This window comes from Melopsittacus undulatus, chromosome 4 (genome assembly GCF_012275295.1).
Source record: "Melopsittacus undulatus isolate bMelUnd1 chromosome 4, bMelUnd1.mat.Z, whole genome shotgun sequence".
NCBI classification, from domain to species: Eukaryota; Metazoa; Chordata; class Aves; order Psittaciformes; family Psittaculidae; genus Melopsittacus; species Melopsittacus undulatus.
In genome coordinates, this window is record NC_047530.1 from 66956102 (window position 1) to 66969127 (window position 13026).

At 41.2% G+C, this 13026-nt stretch overlaps 1 protein-coding gene across 8 annotated transcripts in view; it reads left to right on the forward strand.

Moving 5' to 3' along the window:
* Positions 1-778: 778 nt before the first annotated feature.
* Positions 779-13026, forward strand: part of CCAR1 (cell division cycle and apoptosis regulator 1) — a 28859-nt gene continuing 16611 nt past the window's right edge. For 4 of the 8 annotated variants that reach the window (XM_031053039.2, XM_031053044.2, XM_031053042.2 and 1 more), the window contains exons 1-8: positions 779-850; positions 1730-1848; positions 8593-8765; positions 9360-9404; positions 10172-10204; positions 11196-11389; positions 11909-12023; positions 12107-12299. In XM_031053039.2, coding sequence (XP_030908899.1) covers positions 1776-1848; positions 8593-8765; positions 9360-9404; positions 10172-10204; positions 11196-11389; positions 11909-12023; positions 12107-12299 — 826 coding nt within the window. In that variant the 5' untranslated portion in view covers positions 779-850; positions 1730-1775. Of the gene's footprint in view, positions 851-1670; positions 1849-8592; positions 8766-9359; positions 9405-10171; positions 10205-11195; positions 11390-11908; positions 12024-12106; positions 12300-13026 lie in introns of all 8 variants that reach the window. The other 4 variants (XM_031053041.2, XM_031053040.2, XM_031053043.2 and 1 more) reach the window with 4 other exon arrangements.

Sequence of the window (13026 nt, forward strand, 5' to 3'; positions counted from 1 at the left end):
TGGCAGAAATTCACCTTGTCCTGATGGTATCCTGCTTCCTCTAGTTGCATCCTGGTGGCTCACAATGCAGCACACCGCAACGGAGAGTTTCATGTTATTGCCACTTAAGATTTTATTCCCTAACTTTATTTTTAATGACAAATGAAACACTTCAAAGTCCCATTTTCGTTTATGAAAAAGTCTCATTGACTTCAAGTGTGCACATTTCACCTCAAAACAAACTCGTGTAAAACACTACTTAAAGGATGGAAGGCTCTTTGTAGCATCATCAAAAGCAGGAAGACAAACTACTGTTGCCCTCTGGCAAGTCTGGTTTCCCTTCACCTCAATGATCATATTACCCTCCTCTCCCCATAATAGCATAAAATCAGGTCTCAGGGGCTCATGCATGGCTTTACTTCAGGCTGAAGGTGGTCTATTTCCTCCCCCACTAAGGCACCCATGGGGTGGCATGAGAAGGGCCCAACACCTACACTACGCCCGCATTTACACCAACGAGTAGGCTGCAAGGCAGGGTAACAGGCTGAGCAAGAGCCAACCTCCGCGGTGGACACACCACCTAGGCCCATCTGCAAGATGGCGACTGCCCAGCCCCACCCTGCGTCCTCCCGTCCTGACCAAGATGGCGCACGCGCTCCACCCCCCACTAACGGTCTCCCGCACGCGGCAGGCTGAGCGCGAGCCCAACTGCCAGCCTGCTCCGGTCTCGCGAGGTCGCAGACCTTAACGTAAGCAGTGTGCGCCGCCGTCTGCCGCTGCTCGCGGGGGTGGGCGCGCCTGCGCAGTGGGGGCGCGTTCGGTGCGGGAGGTTCGGAGGGGCTGGCGATGGCTCCAATGAAGCGCCGTTCAGGTACCGTGGCCAGCGGCAGAACGGGTCCGGGTGGGGCGCGGGGGCCTCGGCGGCCTCACCGGAGCAGGTCCTGGTGGCTCCTGGGGTGGGGAGGAGCACGGCGAGCGCGGGCCCGCGCTCAGGCCCGCATTGTTGGCCGAGGGCGGCGGGAGGAGGAGGGGCGGGCGGCGGCGGCCTCGCCGCTGCGGGGTTTGGGTGCCGGTGGCTGCCGCCGCCGCACTGGGCCGGGAGGAAGGGCCGGTGCCCTCCTCCTCTTCGTTTCTCCCGTGCTGTGTTTTCCGCTCCGCGGCTGCGGCTTCGCCATGGGGTTTGGAGGCCACGCGCGAAACCAGGGAAAAAAAAAAAAACCCAAACAACTTATAAACCGGGGAGGGCCCAGCGGTGCTGAGGGGGTTGAGTCGGTTTTGAAAACCATGGTGGCGGGGCAGGGAGGGAGGCGAGCCGCGGAGCTGGAGAGCTGCCCTGCCATGTTCGCGTGGTTTAACTTGCCCTTGTTCAGGGGGAGGGAAGCCGAAAGCGTGCTCTGTGCCTCTGCCGGCAGCGCTTCCCGGTGGCCGCCGAGCAGTATCCCTGGACGAGAAATAGTAATGAAAACTCTTCGTTCTGCAGAGTCACCTTTCGGTGGAAACTCCAATAAATTTTTGCGTTTAAGTAGTGGTAGTTCTATTGTTCAGAAGGGGAGAGTGGAGATCGTGCTTTAGGAAAATAGAACAACTTGTCTTGCAACTGTCTGTGTTTCCCACTTTTGATGCGTGTTGCCCACCAGGTTTAGGGGTGTAAAGATAATCTCTCAACGCCTTTTTTTTTTTTTTTGACCCAGAATTACAATAGGCTGATGGTGTATGCGTCAAAGACTGTAGCTGCGCTTTATTTTAATAGATTGCAGTTATAGAAGATAGACACCCAAGAGATTTTGCCTTTCGCCATGGCTCAGTTTGGAGGACAGAAGAATCCCCCTTGGGCTACTCAGTTTACAGCCACTGCAGTATCTCAGCCAGGTCAGTTTATGTATCACTTAATATTTGAACCTTGACATCTAGTAGATTTGGAGATTCGGTAGTTGGGTATCCAGTTAAAGAGTGGTGCCATGCTATCTAATTAAATGGTTTAAGTTGGAAGTTTTTCACACAATAAAAGCATTAAAGATTCTTGTCTAATACTAGCTGTTGGGTTTGTGGAGCTATTGTGTTTTGTTTTTTATTTGGTTGGTTTTTTGTAAGGGGTGATAAGTAAAATCCCAGGTGAATTTTTATTGATTCTCTTGGTCAGTAAACAGCATATCAAGTTACTCATGTCCAAAGATGTAGATCTAATTGCATTGCTCTAGATTAAGTAATAATAGTGCTAATAAAGCATAAAGAATTTTTTAAGTGCTGCCTGAATTGCATTTCCATGGCAACCTAAGCCACTATTTCCAAAATATTTTGTCTTTGTTAGTAGATTGGACATACTTCACGTAGAGAAGAGGTCTCTGAAATTTGTTACTTGACTGGTGGCGAATATATTTTCTTTCTAAATGTCAAATTAAAACTTAGGGATCCATATAACCAAATGTATCACCCTGTTAATGATAGAGGGTTTCTTTTTGAATTAGCTAAGACTTATCACAGGTATTAAAAAACTAGCTGGCTAGGTTTCGATGTTTCACATTGGTTTATAGCATAAAAAGTTTTGAAGTGAGAATGTGAAACTTGCTGCATGGTGAATTTTGGTGCTTCCATTTCCAGTTTGCTTGCTTTTTTCTCTTACTGAATACAAAATGTTTCCCAGATACTGTAGTTTCATTGTCTGATGTGAGAAGGTTTTAACAAGGCTGTGGTACTTTGGGGATTCAGGATGCCAGAATGTGAGCACAGGCAGTAACCTTGTTGAAGAGATGTCTTTAGAAGGAGTTGTATGTTTTTTGTGCTTGTTATTTGCACCTTGCTCTAATTTGATAGGAAGTTGAATATAATACTTCTCTTGTAAGTGGTTTTATGTCTGGGAGCTTAGCAAAAGTTGGGAATGCCTGCCGTTTTTCGGAAGTGCATGGTTTGGCGGTGGGGAGAGAAGTATTTCTCCTGATCCATTTTTTTTCCCAAAATGACTTCTCTCTCTCCAGTTTTTTCCTTTGGGCACTGGTCCAATTGTAGTGCATGTCCTCGGGGAACTGCTGCCACCCCACTCATCCACACCCCCCATATGTTTCATGGTACTTAGACCCAGTGTGCCTTTTTCTCCATGCCCATTCTGTCCTACTCTCTGCTTAAACTGTTGCTGTACCTAACCAGCTTCCTACAAGCATTTTTTCACTGCTTCTCTGAAGAGCTTAAGTGTCTTTGATCCAAAAGGCAGTACTCTCCTTCTCTAATAAACTGCTTAACAGAAGAAGGGGCTGGTATTGGGAAAATGGGAAAGACAATCTTAGCTTTTGGTTCTTATGTCTGAGTGATCAAAGGATGGTATCATCTGAGCTAGAGTATTTTTCATACATTGGCTAATGTGACAGCTAATCCATCAAAAATATCGGTGGAAAACTGAGGGCCAGCTCCCTGTCCTGTTTGAGAGGGAAAGCTGCATATAATCCGCTGATGTGGAGGAGCTGGCAGCCATCTTAGACTTTGCTGAGCTAGGACCAGAAGGGGGCCCTGGAGAGGAGGTGGATGGAGCAAGGGCATTAGAAGCATACATAAATTTCTTATACATTTTCTTATTTCTATGACTCTGCCTTCTGTCAGCCTACTTCTGAGACTCCTTACATTAAATGAAGTGCAAAATCTAATTGGGCTAGGACTGCTCGGCATCAGCGGCTGTGAGAGAGTTTTCACTTGTCCTCACTTCAATGAGGACAATATCTCCTTAGTAGGGATGTTTAGCTGTTTATCTGATCTGGAAGCACTTGACTCAAACATGAGAGCCATTAAAGATGAACATTTGACTGTGCTTTTGCCTTCTTCCTGTGCTAGTTCCACCATCCTTTATGTTCCTAGTGTCCTTCACACTGTAGTATATTTTCTCTAGCATCACTTGAAGGCATTTAGCTCCTTGTGTCCTTTGAAGTCCTTTCTTATTCCTACTACTTTACACAGTCATCATGCCTGCCTGTGTCCTCTTTCTTCCCTGTCTCTGCTATTGAATCCAGTCCTGGGATTCTACTGGCCAGCTCCTGTTTTAGTACCAGTGTACATACTTGTCCTCCGGCTTTTTATTGGCAATTATGATTTATAATACAGGACACAGGAAACTTGTTTTGCAAAGTAAGCAGTGCTCTTTGGCACTGCTGAGAGCTGAAGGACAGTGTTTAACTACTGAACTGCAGCTAAGTCACCTTTCATGCACCCTCCCAACATTGAAGTATGAATGTACAGCTAGGTAGTTTGCCTGATGAACAGAGATGCAGTCAGTGCTCAGGCATGCTGTCTAGCATGTACTGCTTCTCACCTGCACTCAAGAAGTTGTGCAGATCGGCTTATCCTTTTGAGTTTCAGCATTCATAAACTGATTTTTAAAAAACAACATTTACCAATTTTTTATGTATTTTTAGAGGATTGGTAAAAGGTGTTACATATATTTATGCATACCAGCTGTTTTTATCTAAGTGTCAGGTTCCTTCTCCAAAGTGTCAAGGTGCTTGGGTATGGGGGAGAGGTCTTTGTAACACAAGCAAAATGATACGTAGCTTTTTGCTAAGCTGTTGTCAAAAGTGGTGAGTGATGGTGTTATAAATCCAGCTTGATAGTAGCAAAAAGGTAATTTCAGAGCTGGGGATGGTGGTGTTGATTTATATTGCTGACTTGGGTGCTGTCTTGGCAATCCCTGGTGAAAACATACGCTCTTAATTATTAAGGTGTGACACTAAGGTAGTTGTAGAATGGCATGCTGTGTAATGAAGGGTTCCTGGGATCCCTTTAGGATAGCTTACTGGTTGCTGTCTGTGCCTTTGTATTAGAAGAGAGATGGGTAATTCTGGGTCTAGCGAAGATCTGTGTAAAGAGAGACTCCTACTTGGAACACAGGGGAATGGTTTCTCTGTTCCTTGTCTCGTGGTTTTGTGCATCACATGACTAAAACCAGAATAAAGTCCCTCCTATGCTGTTTAAGCATTATTAAAGCATAAGTTAAATCATGTCTACTATAGAAAATTGAAGTTTATAAAATTCCTAGGTAGCACAGATTGGGTTTTTTCCAAGTACTCTATGCTTTTAACGTGCATAATGATGTACAAGTTCCTGAAACATCTGCAAAGGAGAACCCCTCCTATTCTCTCAGGTGGTTTTTTTTGACATGTCTTTGGTTTGTATCGCAGGGCATGGCATATGCTGTTTTCTGGTTGCATAGTGAAGCCTGTTTTTGTAGAACTGTAGTCAAGGGAAAGTCCTAGCTGTGCTGCGTTCTGGCTGCTTTGCATCATCATTATCTTTATTATATAAAAAAACCTTCATTGCATTAGAGTGAAAAACAGGACCTGATGACCTGATGAAAACAAAGATACCGTAAATTCAGTATGTTGTTACTGCTGGTGGCCATGAGAAGGTGACTATAGAAGTGATAGGACAAGCACATAGTGGATTTCAGAGCCACTGAGAAATAGTAGCTGATGCACAGTTTGCTGGCTTGCTCTGAACCGATGTCCTGTGATAAATACGCTGAGCCTAGTTGCTGTTGTGTGCCTGTTAGCAGGAATTCTTTTGGGGTAGGTTGTATGGCATTTGTATTATAAGTGTGTTAATCTTGAAGAAACTTAAAACCCCAAACACACAAACTCAATTTCTGACAACTGTGAAGTGTCCAAAGCTCTGGATAGGGTACTCCTTTACTGTAATACTAGTAAATTTACATCATTTATCAAGGAAATATATGTGGCTAAATACTTGAAGATGTTTCCATAATCTTTAAAAGTCTCTGGAATTCAGAAGCTGTGAGAGGTGCTATTGAATACTGTCTTTGTGTTTGCTACAACAGAAATTTGTTACCTAGGAAGATGCTTGAGCTGCAACTTAGGACTCTTAATTTCTATCCAAGTCTTTTCAGATGGTTATGCCGTGCAGCATTTGGTGCAAGCGGAAGTTGTTCAAACTACGTTTGAAAGAAGACATCTCCATTGCTGTTCTTTCTGACATAATTGCAAATCCTAAGGAGCTATTGTTTGTCCCTGCAGATGCTTGTTGCCAATAATAATAATTTGGCAGTCAGATACCAGTTCCACACTTGGTGTGAGATTCATTCTGTGTGCTTTGTTTCTCTGTGTGATTTTCCCTTTCCCTGAAAAAAAAAAAGCCAACACAGATGCCTATTAAATCGGAGCCTGCTCGGCTGAGATTGAGTACACAGATGAAAGGCAGTCAAATTAAACTCTCAGAACACTTCGGGGCAAATTGGTAGAAAGAAGAGACAGCTTTGAAAAACTTGTTACTACAGATGTTAGTTACCCTTTGAGGGGATCTCAGCAGTTCTATTCTTTGCTTTTTGTTTGTAAGTTGATCTGTGGTGATGTAGATGATATGATACCCAGTCAGTATTAAGCGCTCATAAAGTGGCAGTAGAGGTGGCAAATTTAATTGGTTTTATTTCCCTTCTCTTAATGGACAAAATGGGATAAGAGTCTTAGGGTGGGCTGGGATTTTTTTGAGGTAATTATGGGTTATGCTGGAAGGGAAATTGTCATAGTAGAAACTGAAGAGTAGAGTAATCCCAAGAGCTGGTTTTGGGAGCTAGCATAATTTGTTTGTGGATATCCTTGGTACAAGAAGTAGGAGAGAGCTTGTGAAATTTGCTTGATAATGCTTCCCAACTCCATCCCCCTGTGTTGGAGCAACATTAGACTAGAGTATCAGACTGAATGGCAATAGCTAGTGTAGTCAAAAAGATTCAGAGATAATGGCATGAAGTGAATTGCTGTGCTGATAGGCATTTCTGCTCAGTATGTGGAAATAAGAGGAGGAAGATTCAAGGTAAATGACCAATGCATTAGTGACCCAGTAGTTTATCCAAGAAAAATTGAAGTTGTCCCAGGATGCAGCAGCGAAGTCTTTTTATTAAAGGTCCATTTAAGGAGGCACTGGTAAGGTTCCGGATGAGAGTGTGTTTCTGGGTGGTCAAAAATGCACATTCAAGGTGGAGCTGATGAGTAAGCAGGAGGAAAGAGGATCAAGCATGTGGAGGGCCTGTCATGGACAAAGCCTCAGATTTGGCTTCTAAAGAAACCCAAATGTTGGAATTTTTCCAGGGGGAGAATTCATATAATACTGGAAATACTGTACTATAGAATGCTTGGTTTTACTTGTAAGTATTCCAGGAAGGAATACTAATTTATATTTTTATTAATAGTTAATATGGAACACAGTGATGGTGATTATTTTTGCTGTTGTTCATATATTGCTCCCGTATTTCATTCCAAAATTGTAAGATGATTAGTGCCATCAACTTGTTTCCTGAAGATTGTATTCTGCTGCTAAGAACAGTGTAGTAGAGAGCATTACCTTACCCAGGATTTTTTGAGTTGGATACAGTATTTTTGTGTATTCTGTGGTGATGATCACCAACTACAAGCAGTCTCTTACTGTATCCCTGGGTCAGGAATGACAGCTTCATTTTAGATCATTAATAGTGTGAAGCATAAACTCTGCAGGAAAAGTACTGTAAATCTGATCTTCATTTTGTTGCACCTCTAATGGCTTTGGAAGAGAAAGGAACCTTGTTCAACTCAAATGTTCTTTAGTTCTGAAGGTGGCTGGCTGACCTGGTTTTGCTAGCAGTATGTTGTTTCCCTGCTGAGTTTTTGGCTTTATTTAAACATGTGGACTGGACTGTTAGCTTGATGAAGTGGTATTTGCTCATGCAGCTGCAGATAACTTTTTCTAAAACTCCTGCCAAAGAGGGAGCAGGTTTGCAGATATGTTTGTAGTTCTTCACTCAGATTTGTGTTGTGCAGGGCTCTTTGTCCTGAAAAATTCTGTCCGTAAAGCTTAAGCGCATCTTATTCAGAAGTGTCACATGCATAAGAAGTGTAGCGCCTGGGTAGCTGCTCCTCGTAATTTGCTTAATCCCCTGCAATTAATTAAAATCTGATATGACATTAAATAAACTTATATCTGTCCTTCCTGGCAGTTTGAGTCAGGACAGCACAAACCCTTTCCTGTAAAAGCTGAGGAGAGCTTGACTTGCTCCCTCTGTATATGGGGACCAGTTAAACTCCCTGTTGTTATAAGGCTGTCCTTTCACAACCAGCCCCGTATCTACAAAATCCAGCTCTCACAGGTACAAAGACAGGACTGAGTGAAGCAAAGCCTTGTGCATTTTTAGACGATGTGTTCCACAATCCTCTGATTCATAGCTGCTATTACAGTAAAGATTTCTCTTGCTCTCAGATAGAATGAAATGTATTAATTTACAGAACAGAGTAAAAAAGTCTTCCTCTGCCTCATCCAAATCCTGAAATACACACACTTTATTTTTTCTTGAATGTATGTGTTGAGGGTGGATGCAGACGGAGATGACAGCTCATAGAGCTATGAACTCATGAGCAACTTGAGAGAAGGAAATTAAGTGGTCCCTGTGCCTTTGTTGTGGTGTACAGTTTGTAAAGTAATGTAGGAGAAAAACTAGTGAGGTGTGAAACTTTACCTTGAATTTTGGAATTGGATTTCTGTGCTTTATGGCTTGAGTCCGGAGTGAAGCATCACATGCTGCCTCTCTTCTAACTATCAGAAACTTCAGCTATTTTAAGTTGCTCTTAGTGCTTATTGAATGTGTTCTCTTTTCAGCTGCTCTTGGTGTACAGCAGCCATCGCTGCTTGGAGCCTCTCCTACAATATACACCCAGCAGACAGCATTGGCAGCAGCAGGCCTGACTACACAAACACCAACAAACTATCAGCTAACTCAGACAGCTGCTTTACAGCAGCAAGCTGCAGCTGCAGCGGCTGCATTACAGCAGGTAAAGAAAAAGCATTTGCTGTTGACTGCATGAACTTAACAATTTAATACTGCGGCTTTGTAAAGCTGAAGTACCCAGGAGAAAAACAGTATGGGAAATGGTGAACATTACAGTATAAGGCTGTTTAAAAAACAGTGGGATTTTAGGTCTACAGATATCATTAGTTGTATTAGTCTGTGAAGGTGGGAATTTTGGCTGTGGAGGTGCTGTCTTTTGGCTACAGAAATCCTTTTGGGAAAAGGAATTTTGCTGCACCTAAACCAAGAAGCTAGAGTTTCAAGTATCTTCCATCACTATATGTATTCTTCATAGCATATTGCATGATTTCATGGTGTGCCCTAGATACTGTCCTAAGTGTCAGGCTTAAAAAAAATTGGTGATTTTAGCTAGAAAGAGTACATCAGAATCCACTGTAAAGGCTAAAAATATTTGTTATGAAAGTAATATGCTGATACTATTAGTTACATTTTGTATTAGAATTGTTGAATGTTACTAGTTTCTATCTAAAACTAACTTAGCAGATAACTTGGTTTTGGTGTTATTGGGGTAATAATACTTTGTGTTTATGAGATACTTTGTTTTTATCTGTTTCAGCAATATTCACAACCTCAGCAGACTCTCTATAGTGTACAGCAACAGGTTTGTGTGATTCTTACTGTACCTCACAAATAACTTTAAAAATAACATTCACTATGTGTCTTGTAGGATTTGTCTCCGAAATCATCCTTTTATCGGAAGTTGTTAAACTAATACTTTTTTGTAGTGAAAGAGAGTTTGAAATTCATAAACTTGGAGAGATGTATCCAGAATGGAAGCCTGTGTACCTTCATCTAAAAAGGAAACTTAAAAATACATACTGTTCTATGTTACATGATTCCTGCTAAACTTTGCTCTAAACAGGACCATGTGTTTTAACTGCTGGAAAGATGCTGTCCAGAAAAAGTTCCTTTTTATGTCTTTGGTTGGTTGGATTGTTGTTGTGGATTTGGGGGGGGGAGGTGGTGTTGGTTTTTTTTGTTTTGTCAGTTTGGGTTTTTTTGTTGGTTTGTTGGTTTTTTGGATTTTTTTATGGTCTTTGAACTGCACAAGGTTTTGAAAAAGAAGGAAAGGACATGGAAATTACAGACCTAACCTTCTCCAGCTGCCAGAACTTTTTTGGTTTTGTTATTTACTTTCAGTTACAGAAACCCCAGCATTTCTGCTTACTGAATAAACCTAGATTATACAACCTTAAAATTAACCACATAAGCACAGTTTTATGCATATGCAAACTGCTGAAATTACCAAACAGCAAAGGACTATTAACTGACACAGCTTAAGCAAAAACTCTTACTTGTAAAGAGGAGGTAAAATTGTACACTTTCCTTAAGCAAATAAAATTAATTTATAACTTTATTTATTTTAAGTTGCAGCAACCTCAGCAGACCCTTTTAACTCAGGTTAGTTTGGTTTTATTGTTTGGTCTTCATCCCCAAACACAGATAATTCAGTACTGCAAATTCGTGAAGTCTTGGGAATTTGAATCTGTAAAATGAAGTCATGTGAATGGACATTTAATTGGTACAGATTTATTTTATCCAGATGTTAAAATATGCATTGTCTTGGTTTCAAAAACCAGCAGCAACCACTGTTCCTTAATCTTGAAGGGAATATGTATGTTGATCTATCTATTTTGGTTTGGGGGGTTTTGGGGTTTTTTGTTTTGTTTTGTTCAAACTTCAAGTGTTTGGCTGTCTTGCAGTGAGTAACCACCTGGGAAAATCTTTCCTTTGAGAAGGAATTTTAACCTTCTGTTTTAACAGTATTGCAGTAGGTGTATGGAGAGATACCAAAAGAGTCTTGCTGAGCTTGACAAGTTTAAAACTTGCAACAATTTAGCACACTAGGTTGCTCTAGTTTCCTTTTCTCTTAACCTTTAAAACATGCTTTTAAAAAAAACCAAACAAAACCAACTCTACACTGTCTTACTGTGTTCTACTTTTATAAGAAGGCAAGCACTGGAATTACTGAGTTAGGAAAGAGTTTGTGTTAGCTCAACCTTTACTGATTTCTAACACTACAGCTGGAATAGAAATGGAGAATAATCTCTAAGCATGTATTCCTGGCAAAGTTAGGAACATATCTGCTATTCAGGCCCATTGCATGGGTTACCTGTAAGCACTAATGCAGTCCTCACTTTTTTTTTTCTCTAGACTGTGCATATTTTGGGGAAGTTGGCTTTTTTAAAAGAAAAGGATAAACAAATTCAGTCTTCATTCAAAGTAGAAAAAAAGTCATCTACAGACAAAACACTTCCACCTTCTGAAAATCTCCATTCAGAATAATTGCTTTAGAGACATTTTAAACTCCTGCCTACATGGGTAAAGGAATTGTTCCTTGTAGGTATGTCGCTGGTTATAAGATTTATAGTTTGCTTTATTTTGCTTACAGCCAGCTGTTGCGCTGCCTACCAGTCTTAGTCTGTCTACTCCTCAACCAGCAGCCCAGATAACTGTTTCTTACCCAGCACCTCGGTCAAGCCAGCAGCAAACCCAGCCACAAAAGCAGCGTGTCTTCACCGGGGTTGTCACTAAACTACATGATACATTTGGTTTTGTGGATGAAGATGTCTTTTTTCAACTTAGGTAAGGTGTACTACTTGCCTACAGAAGTACTTTGGGGTCTCTTCACTCAAAAGTTTTAGGTTATTGCATCCTGTTACTCTACCAATAGTGCCTGCAAAGTTAGTACATTGTTTTCCATCAACAGTGGAAGTAAGATGATCAAGTAAGTTAATAGACTGAGTTTCTTTATGTGAATTTTTGAATTTTCCTAATGCAAAGCCTATAGCTGTGAGATTTGAAAGGTATTAAGCTCCTTATATTGTGAAATTTTAGAATTTGTAGATGATTAAAATGCATAAAACTTGCTATCTTCCTGTCTTAACTTAGTACTCGTTAGGGAACTTTTGGACCTAAGATGGGAAGTGAATTCCTGTGCATACTCTGAGCTGAAGCAGGTGGCACTTTCACTGAATTTTGGAGTAAATGCTTTTTCTGTAAGCTGCTTTTTTTTTATGTATACTTTCACCCATGTCTACATGTAACTTGCAAATGTGAAGTAACTAGATAAGACTCAGACAATACATTTTGTTATGTTTGCAGTGCTGTTAAAGGAAAAACACCTCAGGTGGGCGACAGAGTTTTGGTAGAGGCTACTTACAATCCCAATATGCCATTTAAATGGAATGCACAAAGGATCCAGACACTTCCAAATCAGGTATATGGGGTTCCTCAGTCTAACTTGTACTGACTGCTTCTAGTTTAAGCTTACTCACAATTAATTTTCTCTTCTGCTGTTAGAACCAGACACAAGCTCAACCGTTACTGAAGACTCCACCAGCAGTTCTTCAGCCCATTGCACAGCAGACTGCGTTCAGTGTTCAGGCACAGCCGCAGCCACAGTCCTTGTTGCAGGCACAAATATCAGCAGCTTCAATCACACCTTTGCTTCAGACACAGCCTCAGCCATTACTGCAGCAGCCACAGCAGAAAGGTGCCCCTTCAGTGCGCAAAGTTTGTGTGGTCCTTCTACTGCTTAGTGCGTGAAGATAACTCTTTTTGTTAGTCAGAAGACTGAAGCCATAACTTAAATAATATGGAAAGGACCCTATAGAATTTTCAGTTTGAATATGTGTCTTCCTGCAGCTACATGCAAGGCATATTGCCTTCAATAGCTCAAGAGTCACCTGGTAGTGAAATCCCCATGGACTCCTGTTCATAATCCAAAAGCAAAGTCAATGTAATAATTTTTATATTAGCATATATTAAATTTATCACACAATTGTGTTGTTAGAACTGTTACTTCTATATCTGTGTTTTATTAGCTAAGTTGGTGTTTGAGAGAAGAAATACTGCCAAACATGGCAAACCTAAAACAAAGGTTGTGGGGTCACTTGAATGTTGGCTGAAGAATTAGTAATAGGGTTGATAATAAGATAAAATGAAGATTTGTCTTGCACATAATAGAAGCAAACGGAGACAATCTTAAGCTATCACCAGAGCAGAACTATTTTGGATAAATGCTTATTACAATCTAATTAGTCCTAGTTGGTGTTTAGTAATGCTTGCTCCGTTTACAATCAGGTGGTTAAATACCTTAAGACAAAAAAGTACATGCTAGAACATTGATGGAGCAGTGTAATAAATACATTTAAGAATAATATTTCAGGAAGCTGTTTTTACCTATCAGTAGCCTCAAAACCAAGCTTTTGGTTTTCTTC